A 21,905-nucleotide genomic window follows, 5' to 3' on the forward strand; every position below is an offset into this window, starting at 1 on the left:
TGCCCTGCAGGAACAAGAATTGATCACCTCGCACTGAGTCGTGTGGAGGGTTTAGGCAGAAATGGTGGTTATGAAGGACTTAGTTTCTGTACCCTGAGAGTATCTGTCAGAAATGTCATTTGTAATTAATTAGATATATATAAACCGGATAAAAGTCCAGCGATCGCTCTGGAAGCACCACAGCCTCCAGAACCAAAGCCCTCAGGCTTATACGAAATGGCTTCCCCCCTCAGCGGGGCGTGACGTCACCGCGGGCCGTTTTGGCGGGCACTGAGGGAACGGCCCCGGAGGGGGGAGGAGGAGGGAGCCCGGGTGTGGTGAGGGACGGCCCCGCGCTGGAAGAGCCGGGCCCTGGCGCTGTGCCTCTGAAACGAGGAGGGAGATCAGGGGGCAGGGGTAAACGCACCCTGCTGTGTGTAGAAGTGGTGGTTCCAGACGCTTCATGTGCTTGTCAGCTTCCCTGTGTAGAAGCTCACTGGGGAAAAACATCCCCTCCACACGGTGTTGTCATCAGCTGGCCCTATGGAGCCTTAGTTACCTCAATAAAAAGGCAGTAACGCATTCAAGAATTCCCTCCTTTCAGTATCATGCCTTGTCCCATCCATTGCTGTAGCAGTGGCTTTCCCCATCACAATAAATAAAGAAAGAAATAATACAAATTAATTGCTCTTAATAAATTAAAACCACAGCGTGCTGCATGGTTTATCTGGGGAATATTGAGAGATGAGGCACCACACATACCTCCCACCTGTCAGGTATCTTAAAAAAAGGGGCTAATGAAGAATTGGTGAAGGGCCTGGAACACAAGGCCTGTGAGGAGTAGCTGAGGGAGCTGGGGTTGTTTAGTCTGGGGAAGAGGAGGCTCAGGTTGGAAATGAGGAGTCATTTCTTCCCAGACAGAGCAGTCAGGCATTGGGACGGGTTGCCCAGGGAGGTGGTGGAGTCACCGTCCCTGGGGGTGTTGGACCTGGCGTTTAGGGACATGGTTTAGTGTGTGACACTGGTGGTAGGGTGATGGTTGGACCAGATGATCTTGGAGATCTTTTCCAACCTTAATGATTCTATGATCTTTTAGAGACAGCTCCTCAGCTGATTGGTGTATGATAGCCTGTTTTCTAAAGAGACTTTTAATTGCAATATGAATTTATTACAAACCATTTCACATGCACACATTTTCAATCAACCATACCTTGTAGGTCATAAGAGAGAGAATTTAATTTCAGAAACCTTAGGAAGCAATAACAATCTTTAACCTCTGGCATAGCTTGAGAAGATACTGCATATTTTCGATCAAAATGAACAGCTGTAATAACCTTCTACGAATATCCATTTATATTTATTATTCCTTCATTAAAGTTAAGACAACAAATCCTTTCTAAAAAAAAAAAAAAAAAAAAAAAAAAAAGACATTTTACTTCACTTCCTTCTCTGTCTTTTAAAATGTGTAATACTTAAGGAAGTGGACAGGACATGACATATTTTTATCACTGCCACACAGTTCAGCAATAGCAGCATAAACCCTTTCTGACTTGCTTTCTGCACTTATTATATCAAATATAAGCAGATTTTCACTGAGTTCACTGGCAAAGAACATCTCCTTACAGCAGCACATCCCTTCATTATCCAGCCCTCTCAGCTGTTCTCAAACCCACCAGGAGGCCATTTCCCCTCTGCTTTACAACCTCTTTTATGATCCTTGATGGCCTAAGTTGTTGTTTTTTTTTTTTTGGTTTACTTTCTTGCTTGATTCCCCAGTGTCACTTTATAACATGTCCTCAGCCAGTCTTCCCACAGCCGTCCTTAATGACATGAAACCAGAGAAAGAGGGAGAGAATGTGTTTTCCTTTTTGTATTGTGAAAGACAAGAGAGAACTCATGAACCAACGTCAATTCAACACAACAGGAAGAATTGCAGCCTAGATGGAGAGTTTCAGCTGGTGAAATAGCTGCTGGGTCCCATGAGCCTGACACCTATTCGTGTTAGTCTAGCCCTGGGAGAAAACTCTTTTCCTTCTGCAGCTACTGCCCACACCCCGGGAAATTTGTTTCTCCTCTCTGGAGAACTGAGCTGCATTTCTGAGTGTGTTTTTCAGGCTTTCTTGGAGACACTCACCTACTTTCTGGCTGTTATTGAGTTGTAATCGCATTTCTGCTTCCTCATTTCCTGCATGAACCCAAAGCCATACAATACTGTGTGAAATACATGCTTATGAGTTTGACTTCTTCTATCCAAGGACACCATGTCCTCATGCAGCTGAAGTGAAACATTATTTTATCTGCCAGCAAACCCATGCGTAGGTATTGAGGTTTGTATTTATAGCAGCCACATCTGCTGCTGGAAGAAATGGCGGCTGGCAGTTTGGCTTTCAGTAAAGACCAGCAATGCTCTACCTTTAATATGGTGCTTTTGCATTTGGTATTGGTCATTTTTTATTTTTATTTTTTTTTAAGCTGGTGACACTAATCCCAATTCAGCTGTGAACAAGAACTCATGACTGCCAATCTCAGAGGCATCATCAGAATCTGCAAATAAGATGGTGAAGTCCCTGGGCTCTCAACTTTTCTAAGATGGGAAAGAGAAAGAGGAACCACCTGCAAGCTTCTGCCTGTGCTGCCAGAACAAGTAGCTGATGCATTTCCAGTTCTTCTCTTCATGGAGTATGAGCATGCAAAAGTGACAAGATGGTTCACCAACTACCTCCAGTGTAACACCACTATGCCAACTCACTCCTGAACACAGAAAGAGCACGCAGATATTGGTCACACACTAATAATATATTATTATTCTTATGGATGAAGTAGAGGGCATGGGAGCAACTATGAGTTGTGTAGGGATCCCCAAAGATGCAAAGCTGAAATGGATGATGAGCAGGACCTGATTGCTCATGGTGGTACCTCACAGATCAATCCAGCTTTCAGGAAACACCTTTGCTGGATGGAAGAAATCCTAATAACCTTCCAGTAGAGATCGAGACAGACATGGATAAAGCTTGGTAATTTTGGCAGTTAGCTGTGAGGTCCATCCAGCCTCTGACAGAAGCAGGCAGAAACATGTTCTTGAGGAAGGTGTGTGAGAAGAAGAGCGAGAGTGTAATCCTTCTAATAATTTATCCAATGTGCAGAACATCTTGTGATAACACATCCACAACTTCATTATGCATTTGCTTCCCCTATTTACTTTATGGCTATCATCTGCTAATTCAATTGGAGGCCTGAGAGCTTGTTCAGGATGGGCTAACTGGCCACCAAGACTGGGTTCTAGTGTGAATGCTTGCAGGATCTAAACACAATCAGCTCCACCACTTATGATTTGACGCTTTCCATGCAGCATTTGTAAGGTGTGTGTACAGAAAAAGTAAAGATCCTGTTTTCTGAGCTGAATCTGCACATGTATTTTCAATTCCTGCCCATGGGAATTGCTATGATTTGCCTAAAGGCAAAATGACAGCCTCCCTTGCAATGCGCCTTACGAAGTGCAATGACAATATGGCAATTACTTCTGATGGTGGGCTTGCATGGTACGCTGCAGAAAGCCAAGCAAGCCCCCTTCTTGCTCTAAGTACTGCCCTGCTGCCTAAGGGACATGAGTTTGACTATTGAGTCATATTTAGAAATGGGTTCTCATCAGACATGCACTGCGTCTGTGAGAGAGGCAGAATTGAGTCCAAACACCATCTGAAAGCAAGGAGTGACATTCCTGTAGTATGACCTCAGCCATGCCATTTGGTAGGAAATTATTATTATTCAAAGCTGCCAGAGGTGCCGCATAAACCTATGGGATAAATCCATGCTGCAAAATATAGTATGGATTTATATAATATATGAGGAGCAGAGCAGCAGCACACTGCACATTAAGAAGATAAAATCAGTTCAAGTAATGAGGAAACAACACAGTCACCCTGTCTGGCCTAAACAAAACAACTCTATTACATATGACCCATAAATTGAGAATAAAGATTCTGTAGGCACAGTGAATATTTATGATTTCTCTTAATAAGTATACAAAGTACTGCTTTCAAAAGAAAGAATCCCATTATAGTTATAGATACATTTGTCTTCTCTTTAATATAGTTATACAACAGCTATCAATTCCTGTCTCCAGTCTAAAGTACAATTAATGTTTTTGTACAAGTGTTCTTTTTAATCACAATGGACTCATACAGCTCGAAGTACCTCGCTCACACTAAATAATAACTGCTATTGCCTTGATACAGCCAAGCCCTCAGGCATGAGCAGAAAGCAGTAGGAAAAAAAATACCCAGCATCTTCTCACTTGGGCAGGAAAGCATCTAAACTGTCCTTTCCTATTTTGTACCAGGTTAATGAGGAGTCCGTATTAAACATTCGGGTTTCAGGAAGCTGGTTGATAACTGCTGCTCTTCAGCAGTGAAACCCCAGCTGTGATTCCCATGCTGTGCTCTGCATGGCTGTGGGAGCTGGCTTTGGTTTGTGAAAGGGTGTCCAGGCTCACGTGCAAAGGCTCAGTGGGGAGATAGTCCTTCCTTAAAGGCAAGTACTGAGTGCTGAGTAAGGCAAAGATTTTTATTTTGCCTGCTTTGCTCTTCACTTCAGGTTTTAGAAATGCAAGATACACAGCTGGAGAGAAATATAAAAAGATAGGGAGAAATATTGAAGATAGCCAGGAGTTTTTCTACCCAAAAGCAAACATGGTGCTCAGTGGATTATATCCCTCTCATTTCTTTGAGATAAGAACTATGTTCAAAGGAAAATCTCATTCTCTTCAGAGCTATTCAGTCATTTTGAACATGATTACATCCTAAATATCACACTATTTGCAAAAGAATTAAAGATGGGATTGGGACCACAGGTGGGTAAGATGCTTTCCTTGTCTCCTTTCTGTTTACTTCTGCATTTCATGCTCAAAATCCTTGATGCCAATAGCTCTTTTCTAAACGCAAATATTATGCTAAAACAATAGTTATTGAGACTCTCACAGAGTATTACAAATGCCACATCCCACACCAGCACACCAGCTGATTCACAGCCCACCACCTCCCAGTTACCCCACGTTAATGCAGCACTGGCAAGGCTCTGCTGCAAGGCAAACTCGTTGCCCACCTTGCACTGAAACAAATGCTGGCTTGCTGGCCCTTCTCTCTGGGTAGTTGTCTAATGATCGCTTTCAGGAGGCTTACGGCTGCAGTTAGTCAATAACCTACAGATCCCATTAAAGTCAACACTGCAAAAATGGTCCTTAGAGCCTGCAGACCAGGCATTCCTGCTAGGGCACAAGCAGTGAGGTATGCTGCTCCTGACCGGAGTAGCCCTGATTAATCATTAGCAAAATATAAATGAAAGGCAATGTCTTTTATAAACATTTGTGTTGCAGAGGCTAGGGGGTATTTTTATCTTTTTCTCTAAGACCTTCCAAAAAAACATCACCTCAGGGAGCAGACTAAACTACTACCAGAAAGATACATCATTTTAGCCGGGTGTCACCACATCCTTTTAATCAGAACACGGCCAATACTCTGTATTATATGAATAACTAATTAGTTTCTCAACTTATTTCCACAGATGTCATTAAAAAATCTATCTGAGGAATGTCATCTGCACTTGAGAGAAGGACAAGCATTGTAATTAAGTATTAAGCCATTTCACCAGTGTGAGTCTGCCATGAAGTGTGAAATGGCTATAATTCACATTTTTAAGACCTCGCATTTATTAGCATCTATTTTCTACTCAAGGTTAGTGATGTGCTGCACAGAGAGTTAAAAAAAGGAAAAACAGCTTACATTTTTGTTATTCAAGTGGATGGATGTGGATATGACTGTACAGATTACTAACACTGATAGGGCTTCTCTCAAGTCCCAGAGGACTTCTGGCTTGTACAGCTTTGCGAACGCCACTCGAAGGTTAGATGAATGCTCTGATTACAGAGCAAGTGATATTCTGCTGTTGAAAGCTAATGACAATCACAGGCGTAACACACCTAGGCAGGACACAGATCTTGTATGCACGAAAGATATTCAGTCTGAGATAACACGCAGGATTGATGATTAATATTTCCCAGAAAAAAAGACTGTTTGCATTAGGAAACCCCTATGGAATAAATGCAGAAGGAAAATAATGAACCAAGCTGTGCTATTTTGTTCAGAGACCAGGAAAAGTTGCCTTGGTCTCTGACTAGAGAAATGTAATAAGCATACACTTATGACTATGCTCCTTAAATACATACAAAGGGAGAGGAACCTTGCATATCCTCCAACCAACCACCAAATAAGAGATTTCCATTGCTGTCTACCCCATACGCTATGCCATTTGGCAGCAACTTAATTTAGAAATCTGCCCCTTACCTCCCTGTTCCCACTCTTCTGTTTTCACTGAAGGGCCACGTAGCTCTGGTGGATGTTCCTGTGCCCACAGACCTGCACCCACACGTCGCTGCAGCACAGAGGACACAACTACATCTGAAAGGAGCCATGCACCCAACTTCAGGTTGCTCAACCACAAAGTCTGACTTCTTTTTCTTTTTTTTCCTAGTTTGAGTCGATCTCATTTTTTACTTCAGCAATCGAAGCACCTTTATGCCAGGCTCACTTTCCTGCCAAGCCTGCTTTCACTGTCCATTAGCCCTCCTTGAAAAGGATCTGCCTGTCTATGGACAGATCCTATTAGCAGCACAGCGAGCAGGGCAGTGCCATGATTTATACAGCTGGGATAAGTCAGCAAAGCTCCGTCAATGCCTCTGCCATTTGCCAGGTGTGTGCCTCCTGATTATCTGATCTGTTTCTAGGCTTCACCTGCTAAAAATAAGGAAGGAAAACACACCAAGAGCTAACCCCCTTGTCTAATGCTGGGTGTGAAAGAGGTGACAGTCATTAAGAGGAGATCTGCTGGGGCAACAAGAGGGAACAGCAAGTCCCCTCTGCAATGGGAATATTCTACCAGATGGAAAGCCCCTGCAAGCAACTGCCTCCTTAACCCCAAGCCTTATATCAAATGCATTGTGTAAAGCGTTCAGTACACCATCCACAAGAAGCCTTATGGAAAGGCTCCCTTTGACTTGGGAGGGCTGTGGCTTGTCTTCTATAATAGATGGATGGGCAGCAGCTTTGAAGGGATGTCAACAGGAGGAAAGGCTAAAGCAAAGTGGCTGTGGCTGTGAAATCAGTGTGAATGCCACTCTGGAAAAGTCTCATCCAATAGCAAGTTCTTCAGGAAGCTTTAGCTGTCATGAGAAAATTGTTAGATTGCACACGGTCTCCTAGATTAGTTGTCTAGGAGTGATGAGGACTTCTGCTGTTCAAAAGACACTCATCAGGGTCCACTTAAATTAGCTTGAAGTTTAGAAATGAAGAACCTGTTCTCTCATTTCAGTTGTACACTGACAGGTTTGCATTGACTTGAATGGAGATAGTGTTATAAATCCTGCCCTAGCTGTGTCACATTAAAATAGTTATCACATATTTCTTACAAAGTGGAAAGTAAAGCTCATTCCAAGGCAAAAGTCTGTTGTAGTTTAAGCTGGTAGGACTGCCAAAATTACTGGGATTGCACTGGTATAACAGAGAAAATAATTGCATCCTTTCTGGCATATCAGTCCAAAAATAACACCAGTTAGATACAAAGCTAAAATGACCATTTTTCTACCATTTTTCCCTTGCTGACACCTGACAGAAATCCCCAAGTGTTTCTTGTAAACTAAACTATGTTTCAGGATCACACACTACTCTTTAAAAACGACATGTTTCCCACCAAATACTTCCTCTTTTATACAATTCTCTCCCCCCTCTCTAATTTTTGCTCTCTTAATCTTCATTAATGTACTGGGCTTTAGACAGAAACATTATTTGTGTTCGTACTTATTGAAAATGTCTCTGCTGCTTTGCGAAACACAGCTGAGAGAAACCCTAATTCGATAAGAATTATTATTTTACAAAACGACTATTGTTACATTAGCTAAGCACTGTATTTAAATTGCTTTTTGGTACAATAGGTCTCACTTGGACTATTTGGATAGTTCAGTACTGTACATGTTAAGGTAGAATTGCACTAATAAAATCAAACTGCAAGTGCATTTCATCTGCCATTTGGTAATTTCAGTGCTTCATAATTAACTTTGGTCAAAAATTACCCCTTCATGCCCAAGGGATTAATTCTCCCTTAACTATATTTGTGTATTACAGAAAAAAATAATAATAAAAAAAAAATCATCCATTTGTTTCCTGGCCTTGGATAAGCAGTTTACTGCATTTTTTTTAACCTACAATAACAGCATATGTACTCCAGGTCTGTGCTTGCTCCTCGTGGAGAGAACTGCATGCTGATTTCTTTTTATTTAACTCTGGGAACAGAAATGCCCTAAAACAGGTTTCCAGCAACGCACTCCAGGTGCCCCTGCTTGGCACGACCTGGCCATGGGGTTGATACCTATCCCTGTGTCTGAACGAGGGAGTTTGGGTTGAGGAGGCACGTTCCCGGTGCCTCTCACAGCAGATGAAGCCCACACGTTCTCACCCTGTGTCACTACAAGGGTTCACCAAGCCCAGGCACTGGATCTTACCAGGAGCCAGGGACAGATGGTATTACACAGCACCCATCCAGCATACGTCCTCCTAGCTTCCAGCACTTAGCAGCTTAGTATCACCCTCCTGATGTTTTTTTCTTGTATCGGGCAACTCACTTTTTAATTACCTACCCACCAATTATTTTCCTCCTCATCAGCTAGTCTACCCCTTATCGTTCACCTCGAAGGATGTCTCAGTGGCAGTGGAGGTGCTGAACTTGTGACTGTCAGACAACTTCTGATACATTCCTTAATATATAATTCTTCCTTTTTGGAAGAAGACAAATAGCAGAGGTCTGGTGATTTCTGTCAGTGTCAAGGTGAGGCTCTCAGGACAGGCTCCCACCAAGTTACTTGGGCTCTATTTAAACCATCCCGTGAGAAAAGGGCATCAGGAATTCAACCTTTATATATAGGCAATCATAAGGACACCAACTTGCATTTTAATGAGTCGATACAGATTGCTAGAAATATTTCAGTGCTCCAAACAAATCTCCCAAACCCTTCCCCTAAACTCTTCTGGAATGATACTGAATTGTAAGTGGTCCAAAAAAAAAAAAAAAAAAAAAAAAAAAGAACATAATTTGAATTTGTATGCTTTCATTTTTACTATTTTGACAAGTTTACAACCCAATGAACAACTACCAAAACTTTTAGCAGTCTAAAAAGAATTTCAGCAAGTAAAAACATGAAAGTATCCACAAAAGTTTATTAATAGTTTTTCATATATTTCTACTCTAAAGTAGTTATTAAAGAACACTCTAGATCACAACAAAGAAAATATGAACTATTAATAACACCCACCCCTGCATTTAACAGGGCATTTATGAGCTCTGCCATTCCTACTACAACTGGTACTGGGCTGTGTAGGATTCTTGTTTTGGGACACATGAGCCTTTCTGTAGCATGGGAATCATGGAAAATCTCCTGAGAAGACAGCAGCAAAGTTTGGACCTGGGTCAAACCAGCACCTGACCAATTCCTGCAGCCTTACAGCTCTCATATGGGATTAGCACGTAAGAAAAAGCTGAGCACATATTGCCACATGAATTTCCTCCATCTAAACCACTGTAGACCAAAGTATTTTTAAAAGGGCACATAGAAAAAAAGAACCACACAGAGCCTACTAGTGCTCTGAGAGGACAGATACCTTGTCTGTTCTCCAGGAACGTGGCCACCTTGTAGAGCAGCCAGTTACTAATAAAGGAATTGGGACTATATGAACTAAAGATCGTTCATCAGCTAAGCGGGGACAGAAAGTCTATGGAGAATATATATGCCATCGCTTGGAGTGTATCAGTCTTTGTGACACTTGGGCATGACGGAAGGGCTGTGGGGTATGGGAGAAAAAGAAGGAAAGAAGCAGAAATGATTGGCATGATGGCATACTGCCTGTGTCGAAGGAGAAATCAGTCTGTCTGTTAAGTAGAGGAGGAAGGGAAGGAAGACATACAGATGGTCTAACTCCCAGTAGTGACAGGAGCAGTTGGTCTCCTCTCTTTCTGTTAGTGACAGTCGTTGTCACCTTATTTTGAAGTCTCCTAAAGAAAAAGTGGGAGTCTCTACGCCACTGAAAAGAGCAAATGGATCAATCATATAACTAATCTTAGCCGTTTGGTCTAGGAACAGTGACTGAGGTTGGTGGTGCTGGCGACAGCCCACAATAACAGACCGTGCACCTTCTTCCCAGGAACTTCAGCCGAAGGAGGAAAGAAAGGTCACCTATTTATTACAGGAAAAGGTCTTTTAGTGTCAAGCCAGCCACTGAGTCCATGTTTATAATGCTGTTTTCCTAGTGGTAACAGATAACAGCTCTAGACCCGTAGGCAGCTACCTCATTCAGTCCCATTTCCCTGCAGCATCTTTTAAAAGAGGCTAAAAGGACACATTATGCACATACACTGCTATCAAAACAGGAAGGTGCCAAAGAATGTCACCCCTGTAAGAACTCTGTGCTGCACCCAACAGGCTCCGTTTCACCTAAGAGGCAGGCAGTGCTCCAACAAACTTGGGCATGCATACATGTAGAGAGAGAAGGATGGTTCTTGGTTTGGGGAGGAATAGAGCATTTGCTCTCAGGAAACCTTACTTTCTCTAAACAATGCTACCCTTGCCTCTTTTCCTTTCAGTGTGGTGGAAAAAGCATCCATCTTTTGCCAAGATAAAATTTTCAGGAGCACATAAAATATTTTGGGACCTGTTGGGTCCTTTTCCAAAGTTAAGTCCTACTAAATTTCAATTATTTTCCCTTAAAATAAAATCACCAGATTTTTAAAACATGATTTTTTTTTTCAGACAGTCCACTAATTTCAAAGAAAGCCAGTTATCCGACAGCTTTCTACTTAGAACAAGTGAAATAACAAGAATTTAAAGCAGATCGAATATACTGATCAACCCCTTGCATGGATACCACCATTAATTCATTTCAATTTCATTTAGCTTAATTCTCTTTGGAACAGGAGCATACTCAATCAGATTAAGGCTACTTTAATTTACATTTGTCCCCTCTAATGTGACATCTTACATTTATTTGGATTAAATTCCCTTCCCACGTTTAGAAAATTCCTAAGCAAGCACAAACTTGGACCTAAATCACTACCAGAAATGGGACCTGATTGTCTAAATCATTTTGATGCTGCTGGATATTTTATACAATACATGATCTTATTATTTGTTCTTTTTTTTTTTTTTTTTTTTCTTTTCCTGAAAATACCTGCAGTGATGGGCTGAGTGAGAAAGCCTTTGCCACTTGAACCTCACCCACAATTCCACCCAGCTCACGAGTGCTTCATTTGCCTGCTCTTCCTGGAGGAAAGGAGGGCATGTGTGCCCTGCACAACCCTCCCCTGCCCTCCTGGGGCTCCTTCCACCACAGCAGCTCCTGGAGCTGCCCCAGCAGCTGCACAGCAGGCTGACCAAAGACCTAATTTCTTCTTTATTTTTTTAAAGGAAGTATACCAATGTTGAAAAAAAAAAACCACAAGGTGGTGTTTATGACAAAACTCTGAGAAAGAGAACAAACTTTCATAATGAACTGAGTCACATCACTGGTGCACATTTGATCTGACATGTGATCCCCAGAGTGCAGATTGGGAACAATTAGAGTGTTTCTGGAGAGAAACTGAAAGCTAGTGATAGACACAAGGGAAGGCAGCCAGGATGTTGTTCATCTTTCACGGTAATCTAGGCTGGACCACAACTACCCCCAGTATCAAAGCAGAGAGAGTTAATGAGAGGTTGTCTCCCATCTCTGTGCGTCCGGAGCAAATCTGCAGTGCTTGCACACAACTTCAGCTGTCTGAAGACTATTTTATCCCCAGCATTCTCCAGGAGAGGAGTGTTTGCAAACCAAGATATAAAGACAAGATGTCCTCTTCCATTTTTTCTGTCTTTCTAAGCAAGAATAATTTGAGCACTGGTGAAAAACCCCTACAGCCCTTTTGGCTAGAAGGTTCACTGCAGATTTAGTCATCATATGATCTTTTTTTTTTTTTTTTTTTTTTTTTTTCCAGAGAGTAGTCATCAAAACTAACCTGTAGTGACCTTTTTTCTTTTTCTTTTTTTTTTTTTTTAATATTTTATTTGTTTTTAATATTTTATTTTATATAATGCATAGCATTTATTTGTAGGAAAGCTGGTTCTCAGGAACTGTGCAGATTTTTCCCTCCTGATACACTGCTGTCAGCAAGAGGTATCTCTGGAAGTTTCAGCAGAGACATACGTGCACAGCTAGACCCAGTGTAGGTCAGAGAGGATTTGCATTTCTGCAAGACAGATAATGCTGGAGAGCATTACCATTTTGGCTATTTTTACACCCTGTGATTCAGCAGAGACTCCCATACCTCCCTGCACAATCAGCAAAAGATTCCTCTATTTCTTTGTTAAGGCTGAGCTCAGGGCAAGCAGAGTGTGTTACAGAGGAGAAACGATGCTCTCATTACCCATGATTGCCTTAGGTTGGTCACATTAGACAAAAACATGGAAGATCCCTTCTCTTTCATGGCATCCCCTTGGTGATGCCAGCCAAAGCAAAGCCCAAGTTCCTGTGCAAAAGCAAAAATGATGCCCAGCAATATGCACAACTCCAGCAAGGTACCCCTGAGTTACCGTTAAACCATATTCCAAAGTTTACCTTAGTTCCTTGAAGGGGTCTGCCCTGACATTGGGAGTTTCTATAGATTTAGGGAACACTGTGCCTTCTGCTCCTGAAATCACAAAACAAAACAGAAGACAAATTGTAAACATTATAAGCTGTTATCAGGGGAGTGATTGTCAAATCATACCTAGGTGCAATTTAACCCATTCCCTGACCCCATTTCTCTCTTGCACACATCGCTTCTGTCCCCGGGAAAAGCCAGCCCTTGATTACCTGAAATTGGTTGCCTTGATTACAACTGGGAGTTGCCTGCAACCTGCACTCCTGGCTGTAAAAAAAAAGTAGCTGTTTGTACCCTGAGCGTGTGAAGTGTTTGCTGACCCAGTTGATGCAGTGAGCTTGGAAAAGATACCCCCTTGGTAACCAGATTTCTAATCCAGCTACATCCCTCATTAATGAACCTGCATGCATGTCAAGAAATTATCTTTTGCTCTGAGAGATACTCAAAGGAGAAAACCAAATTTCGGCTCAGTCACTGGAAGTGTCTCAGGTCAGGCTGTGCTTTTCCTGGGGAAAAGAAAGGAGGTGTTCTCTGGCTGAAATGCAGCAGGAGACAAGGTTCTAGTCCCAGTCCAGCCACTGGTTTGACATGAGACCCAGAAGTCATTTAACTTCTGCACATTTCCCCTTTCTTGTACAGACAGTGGGGCGGACAGCACTATCCCAATTTGATGAGTGCTTTTAGATTACGAGCTGCAAACTGCTAGGTAATACTAAACAGCTTTCGTGAGTTTCAGGCCACTGTGATCCCCTGTTATGACCACCTGCATTACACAGGCTGGATGTTTTCACCCAGCCATTTCTGCATCAGGTCCATATTTTGTGACTGTCTCTTGAGGAAGATGTGCTCTTCCTATTTAATTTTTAAGCCAAAAACAGCCTATGTCATCTTCTGGTAAGCCTTTCCTGTCTAATTGTTCCTATTTTTAAATGTGTATCCAACCTGAATTGGTCTCACATCAGCTTTCAGCCACTACATTTTCTCGTGCCATTGCATGCCAACCAATGGGTCCTGCATGAACAGAAATCCCCAACTTCCGTAGCTGGTTACTGATGGGGACCCAACCACCTCAACTTTCTCTTGGAAAGTTGCATCCTTCTAAATCATTCCCTGTGAACATGAATGATTCACATTTTTGGGCTTTTTATCGCTCCTTTTCTGAACCCATTCCACTTCTAAAACACTCGAGACCTCAGGGCTGTGTGCAGGAGTCCCCAAGGGGTGTCACTACTGCTCCATGCAGCACAGCGGCACTTTCTCGCTCCCACTGAAACTTCCACAGCTAACACATGTGAATGATAGTCTTACCCACACCAGTGCACGAGAAATGTATGTTTCCTGATCTCTACAATATAGCTGCCTACTCAGTGAGCAAGTACATTCCTGAATCTGGACCTACAGTCTTGTATTCAGATTCAATGTGACCAATTATCCAATGCAAACTTTACCGGTGGCATTAAAAAAAAAAATCCTTAATTTTTTCTTTGATAAAGCTATTGGTGCCAACTGCAGATCCTGACAAGATCTTTTAGATACACTATTTGAGATCTTTCTTAAGATGTGCTATTAAATTTGTTACTCTGGAAGTCAGCACTACAGAATAAAAAAATATTCTGAGATGATGCAAAACACACGAACACAACATCCTTCTGTAACTACTGTTCTAGGTGAGAAACACATGTGGCTTCCACACGACTGCTCCTTCCTTACAGTGAAATAGATTAACCGAACCATCCCACTGTGTTAAATGAAAATCAGAATAAAAATAAACACTCTGTAAAACAAAAAGCAACCCCTACTTTTTAACGGAGAGAACAGCAAAGTAATCTCAAAGATGACAAAAGCAGCCTAAAGTTTGAGGCTTTATACTTGGGAATTGAAATTGATCCTATGGCCCAATACAGATATTTAGCTCTTAACTTTACTATAAGTCTTCATTGTTACAAGTTGTCAAAAGCAGCTGTAACTTGCCAACCATGAAGGTTATTATTATCTGATCTGTCCTCTCTCAACAGTTTCCAAATGATTTAAGTCTCTGCTTATCCACACAATTGCCTTGGTTATTAGCTTTGCAATGAAACTTAGCAAAAGACGCAGCCTGCACATATCTGCATAATAGCACAATGATTTTTGAGGTGAGAAAGATGAGAAAGTGAAGCTGGAGAGATGCAGATAGATATTCTTGCACCCTTTCCACTTGCATTGCTTATTTGATGACTCTGTTTATGCGGGTAATTATGTCATTTTTACACACTAAGTGTATGATCTGCAAGTAACCAGAACTGTCTGAAGAATAAGGGAAAACTTTTGCATATTTCTAATGACCTGGAACTTTCCAGATGTTCATTTTTTTTTTTTTTTGAACACAGGAAGTAACTTTGGAAACAAAACCAATGGAGACTGCGATGTAGTCATTTCAGGAAGGCCGAAAATAAAGAAACCCTCTTATTCCTTTCATCCATCTCATTTTCCTTTCCCTTCATACAGATCTTACACCCTCCTTTCCTCTGTTCATCATTCCCAAATCCATGGAAGAGTCCTTTACGCACTGAGAACAGGAATGAGATTTCCAAATCTTTGTTTCACCCTTTTGATATGAATTAGAAGTGAAGGCTACCTACCTTGATAAGGCTCACTGCCTTGACAGTATCACCTCTTATTATTCCCTCTTAAGAACACGAGCTCTCCCACAGGGCCGCCTGTCCCTGTCACTGTGTAGGACAGCAGCCACGAGGGGATGCTGAGGAACCAGGACTGAGCCATCCCATGCCTCCCTTGACTCTGGCTACCAGCAGCTGAGGGACACCTTGAGCTGGCTGTGACCACTGGAGAGACACCAATGAGCTTTTCTCACCTCTTTTTGAACCTCACTATCATTTTATTTATCCCCAGTTCTGTACCAAGGAACTCACAGCTGGACTAAATACTTTGCAGAAGTTCTTCTTTTGGTTTCAACTTGCTGCCTGCTGATTTCACTGGATGCTTGTTCTGCCTTGGACTGTGAGAAACCATAAATATCCATTCTCAAATCTTTTCTGGCCTACCTGACATTGTATATACCTCAAGCGTGCCCAATGCCACCACCCCTCTCTCTTTGCACAATGAAGAGCCTCAGTCTCTGCCCGGCAGCTCCCCAGATGTCCTCCATACGGACATTTGTGTCAAAGTCTGGCTCTTGGCCACTATGGAAGTCCCCAGCCAGGCTATGATAGCATCAGTGCTGGACTGTGTTGAAAGAGAAGTTGTTAGGCTGGAGGAAGTGACCTCATTTAAAATTTTTACTAAAGGCCTTGGCACAAAAAGAAGGAAAGTTTGGGGGAAATATGCTGTCGATACTGAATTAGGCCATCCTGGGTCTGCAGAGGAGGATTGGGATGTCATGGAAAAATAAATGAGTGACCTTAGGGAGTGGAAGAAGAGAGGGAGAAGGTGAAAGATAAAAATATGAATCTAAGGCCATATGCTTAGTAAGTAGTGAGGATTTCTGCTCCATATTGGATGCTTCTTGGATGGGAACATCCCATAAAGGGGCCAAGGGCTACTCATGAGTCATAGCAGCAGGACAGGGCCAAAGGGAAGGAAACCGTTAAACTGAAAGGGAACATAGAAACATAAAAAAAATAAAAAATCACATTTATTAAGAATCACCAATGAATCCTTGAACTATTAAGCAGCCTCCAGCTCATCCTCATTTGAGGAAAGTGCAGAGAAAGGAAATATTGTCTGATATCAGAAATTGAAAATACCTATCCTACAAAAGACTAGAAGGACTTGACTTTTTAGTTCAGCAGCATGACAATGAAAGAAGGATATGAATGTTGTGTATAAATACACTAGGAGGATAAATAACACAAAGGAAAAAGAACTACTGGCTACAGGCCAATGTTGGCACGAAAGCAAATATCAATAAACTGGTCCCAAATATATTTTGGAAGATAAGGAGGTGTTTTCTAGCCACCAGGGGAGCAAAAAATGGAAACAGCTTTTCTCTTAGAGTAGATGTGACAGACAGCAACAGATTTGACAAAATCACGATTATAAGGTGTGGAATCTCAAAACGAGGGGACAGGATTTGGAAGACCAGAAGGTGCCTTCCAGTCTTGCACTCCCACAGACATATTTTCAGTATTCCCTACCCAAGGAATGAGGGTTTTGGCAAACAGTACTAATGCGTGCCTCCCACTGTTCAAGAATTAGCTGTTACAATTTCCCTTCTCAGGCAAAGCTACTATATCCTTCTTCTTCCTTTACTAAGCATAAAGCAAATTTAAATTAACTATTGTATAACAGTGTCTGCTTCCTGAGTTATATTATTAAAAAATCTGCTATCTACCACAAAAAATGCATAGTATAAAATTTCCATTTCATTGCAAACTACTGAAAATATTTTTTCAGCTTATGAGACTTGCTGCTGCTAAGGGCAACTTACCTGCAAACGGCCAAAGACAGTTAGGAGAAAACAATCATTCAATTTGTATTTAAACATACTGTATCATACATCCCTAAGCAATAAACTGTTCTTTCTCACAGTATTATATCAGAGCGACTTCTATTAAAAGCCATACCTACTGATTCCTTCTTCTGACACTCTGTAATTTACCACCAATAAATGTTCATAAACAGTTTGACTGAAAAATCCATAAAGCCATTTCAGCTTTATTTTAAGTTCCATTTAATGTCCCTCAAAAATGATTTCATCAATGTGTTTCCATTAGCTGGTTCTCTGCCCAATAACTTAATTCCACACAATCAGTCAGGAACTTATAAAGCATATGACAGAATCTACCAAAAGTGTTCTGAATCTCCATAAAGATTCACTCTGTGAATGTTTTTTTTCCTCTCTGGTGCATAAGGTGTTGGGGAACAAATGTCCAAGACCCCTGTACGTGTTCACTTCATGTGAGAACAGAACGCAAGAGCTTTATAGCAAGGGAATGTTCAGTGTTCAGTCTCAGTTTTGTTTCTGTTTGGTTTTATTTCCATTTGTCTTCTTTTCTTTGAGAATCAAAAGAAAGGCCACACGAGAACAGGTCTGCCAGGTAAGACTGACTTTTCCATGGCACTTCAGGTTTCTTAGAAGCCCACTGCCACATCCAAAAGACAAGCCTGGCTGAGGTTGGACCACTGCAAGTGAGCTGCTGGAGTTACATCCAGCTTCTGGATCTCTTCTTGCCTCCCTCATTCTACTCTGCACCTGCTGTGGGAGCCTACAGTGCCACCAACACGTGGCTTCAGCAGCTTCAGTTCTTGCACATGAAGACACTGTCTTCTTGCTGCAGAGCACATGCCAGGCACGGCAAGCTGCCCTCACTGTTTCCAATGTGGAAACAACAAAAATAGTCAGTGAGCTGGACTTTTTCTTATTATTTATTTTTAATCCCAGTTTTGCATTGAAACAAAGCAGAAGCGTTATGTTAAGTATCTATATGTTGGTCTACCAGTCTCCTGCTGAAGAGCATCTTTTGAAGCGTTAGCCCTCTTCATCCAATTTGGAATTAACTGATCAATCTCATGAGCTTTGTGAGAAAAAATATGGGAGTTTACTAACATCCCAGCAAGGCAAAGGCTCTGGTGTGATCTCAGTAATGGCTGGATGTCAGTAAATCTGTAGGAGAGAAAGAAATTACAAATGCCCCAAGAAAGGAGCACATCTCAGCTAGATCATGCATCTTCTTAGCCAGCAACAAATCCAACAAATGGAAAGTGGGAACCAACAGTTGAGCTTGCCCAGCTGCCTTTTGTTTTTCCCGTGCCCTGCAAAGGTTCCTGAGCTGAATGACACTGTCCTGGCACCTTCCCTAGTGCAAGGTGTCTCCCTCCAGCCAGAACTGGGCTCCTGCCATTGTGACGGGACACTGCTCACATCCTGCTCCCTCTGTACAAAACTGTTGCTCTAGACTTCCACTGCTATCAGCTGGAACAGAGAGAAGAGTCCAAATGCAAAGTCACAATAGATATTTTTAGACCAATGATTGATGCTCTTGCTGTCAAGGTTAGGTGGCAATCAGCTGAACAGCACTCGGGGGTGAACAGAACACGAAGGGAGAAAAATCAGGTTTCCACTCAGGTGGAAATACACCTGGTTAGCCATTCCCCACTTTCCTTCCCTTTCCTTTTTTTTTTTTTTTCTTTGTAAAGGACGCTTTCCTTTCCCACTCCATGTGTTCTTCAAGTAATAATTCCAGATCCAGAGTACACCTGAATATTACATATCTCTGTTTTATAATGAAACCAGGATCTCAAAGGCCTGTGACAAACTTGGTGATTAAGTTGGCTTAAGTCTGTCTTCTCCTTAGCACACTACCTTAACATAGTACTGTGCAAATGAGGGGAGAAGAAAAAAAGATTTGTTCTGACTTTTTTTTCTAGCTAAAGTCAAGAGGCAATGTATAGCATGCTGATGATCTCCAGAAGCTACCTTCATTCCCACTATTATTGATCAGGACGCATTCAGCAATTTGTTCATGAAAATACTCATCTGATGAGGTTCTCTCCTCTGTAAGTCTCATTGGGGTAATATGTGGTAGTCTCAGGAAGGTGTCTGGGCAAACAGATGTCCGGGAAGTAAATCCAATACAATATAGGTAGAAATGATTTGTGCCCACTTCTTTTAATTCCTAGCTTTAAAAGCCTTATTCATCCCTAATTTATGTTTTTAAATGGATGAACATAGTAATTGCTGTTGCTCCCCTTGAATCCCATCAAATCTGAAATCAATGAGTGCTATTTCAGGGCCTAACAATAATAACATGGCTAGGTTAAGCCACTGCATTGAACAAAAGACGTAAAGCTTCATTCATATTTCTTTCTAGTATAGGATGAAAATGGTTTATTCAAAGGTCTGTCTGATTACCTTCACTGTCAAAGTGTTGGGGAGTTGTTCTTTTAAGGACAATCCATATAATGAATCATGTACAGCATCAAATGTGTTTTTAATAAAAATGCAATATAAATTATTTAGAATCTGTTAGCAAATATATTTTTGTCTCATTCACATCTATATCTGAAGGACACAAACTTCATGTTTTTGTCTTGGCACTGTATGCACATGGGGAGTGAATCAACCCTTGTGCACTGGGCTGTGGTTGAGTCATGCCAGATGGGAACTCCTTGTGACTCCAGCACCACCAGCTCTGCTGGGTGGAGGAGAAGAAGTTATCTGACTCATAGAAATAAATGGAGCCTGCTTTTAAGCTAGAAAACTTGCAAACAATAAGATGAGCTGAAAGCTCTAAGATGAGCATGCAGATCATTAGTGGTGCGTGTGGCTGCAGATATGTTGAACTTCAACAGCCTAGCTTCAGTGGTTGATTGTCTGAGAAATACAAAGGGAATAATATAAAAGAAATGAAGGGCTTGTACCCAAACTGAGAAAATACATATGAAGAAGAGTTGATACAACCTACACTGACCTCTAGATATTTCCATCTCCTGTAGTTTTGGGGTCCTTCAACACTTTCTGCAGCTCAACAATAGCAATGTCATCACTGAATTCCTTTGAAGCTGTTCTTGGCATTCTTGTGTAATGTTGCAAAGAAACTCAGGAGAGCACCTGAAGTGGGAATACCCAGTGGAAATTTATCAAGGAAAATATTCTTTCTGCTTCAAACAGATCAGGGTTGTGAAGGCTGGGGAAGACACTTAGGAAATAAAACATAAATCTGCCACACTTTTAAACTTGATTTCAGTGCTTGGTAAGTGTACAGTATGCTCCTTTCATAATCCTTGTGACATTTAATCAATATTAATCTGATGGTGGATGATTCTTTTTTCCTTAAACAGGATTAAGGTAACACAATCTGAACACACATTTCAGCTTGGACTAGAAGCCTATACACTTTACATAAATTCTAGCCTTTTTTCCTGGGATGTACTTTGAAGTAAAAGCAAACACGCAAAAAAATCTTGGTATATCTCCGTCCCGACACACATTGTTCTCCCCAACAAAAGACAAGTTTACAATCTGGATAAGTGGATTTTGTAGAAGAAGGGCAATGTTATTTGAATTCACCATTAAAAGGAATGGACAACAGATATACCTACATATACCTATTGCCCTCAATAGGTATATGTATATATATATATATATATTTTTTTTAAGAAAGAATCCAAAAAGTCCACCCCAATCTCTCAGAGGAATAAACAACCCAGTTCAACGAAACCATTTTTTTTGTTTGTTTGTTTGTTTTATTATTTTTCTGTAAGGGTTTTGAATCCCTTCTCTGTCACTTCTGATTATTGATTAAATCACTTTCTCATGCCTGACTTTTAGTTTGATACAGCAACAGCACAATTCCTAAGTGAGAGCAAAGAATAATTTTCTTGCGGTTTTAATCACTGACAGAAAAATGTTATTTTTTCGTGCTGCTCCTTACTTTTGCTGAACAAGATTGTGTTTCAGCACCACAGCAATGCAATGAGTGCAAAGAGATTTGATGAAACTTCACTGCCATGTCTGAATGCTACAGACAGTTGTTTCCAGCCTTGGTGGTGCCTGTGCTGAAATCTTCCACCTGCATTTGTCAGCATCTTTCCCTAGTTTCATCATTTTATTCTCTGTCCCTTTTCCGTAGGACCAATGACCACACGACAGCTTGGCAATTGCTTCAGGACTGCATTAGTATTACTGCTTAATTACCTACAGAGAGTGAATAGGGAGTGTTCATAACCGCTTCCTAAAGAAGTTCATACATCTTCAGCAAAAGGTCAAATGCCTGTCCAAACCTCGCAAGCAGCATGGCTAATACGGTCACGACACACTTGTTTCTCTTGCCAAGAGCACAGAAGGGAGCTCTGGAGCAACTGCTGTGTCCAGGTGCCTTTGAAGCAGCTCGAGCAAGCAGGAGCTCATTTGCAACTGGATGAACTGGGAAAGGCCTCTGACACAGGGCTGATGGTACCGTGTTTGCTTCCAGAAGCACAGCATGGTGCCACAGCCATGTTTCGGCTGCACCAAGCCAGCTTTGAGTCAGTTGCAAGATGCAACTCCCTCTCAGCTGCTTTTGCATAGGAAAAAAATAGCAGTCGTAAAATATTTCAATCTGCAAAAAAAATGAATATTGTATCACTGTTTCTCCTGAAACAGCCACCTACAAGCCTGTAGAAAGGACATTTTTTTTATTTTTCCACAACAGAAAGATCCAAGCTTGCCATTTACCCCCAGGCACAAGGTTGCAGCAGACACAATGGTGAAGCCAGAAGGTTCTGCTTCCTCTTTG

The 21,905-nt window shown here is 41.5% G+C and overlaps 1 protein-coding gene across 6 annotated transcripts in view; it reads right to left on the reverse strand.

Annotated features, from left to right (window-relative positions):
• Nucleotides 1-21,905, reverse strand: part of SGCD (sarcoglycan delta) — a 293,057-nt gene that overhangs the window by 29,201 nt on the left and 241,951 nt on the right. For all 6 annotated transcript variants that reach the window (XR_014318478.1, XM_082771715.1, XM_082771717.1 and 3 more), the window contains one exon: nucleotides 12,663-12,735. Coding sequence is in view for 5 of the 6 variants with exons in the window: in XM_082771715.1 (XP_082627841.1) it covers nucleotides 12,663-12,735 (73 nt within the window). In the remaining variant the exon portion in view is untranslated. The remainder of the gene's footprint in view (nucleotides 1-12,662; nucleotides 12,736-21,905) is intronic.

Source organism: Aythya marila (assembly GCF_965140915.1).
Source record: "Aythya marila genome assembly, chromosome: 14".
NCBI lineage: Eukaryota > Metazoa > Chordata > Aves > Anseriformes > Anatidae > Aythya > Aythya marila.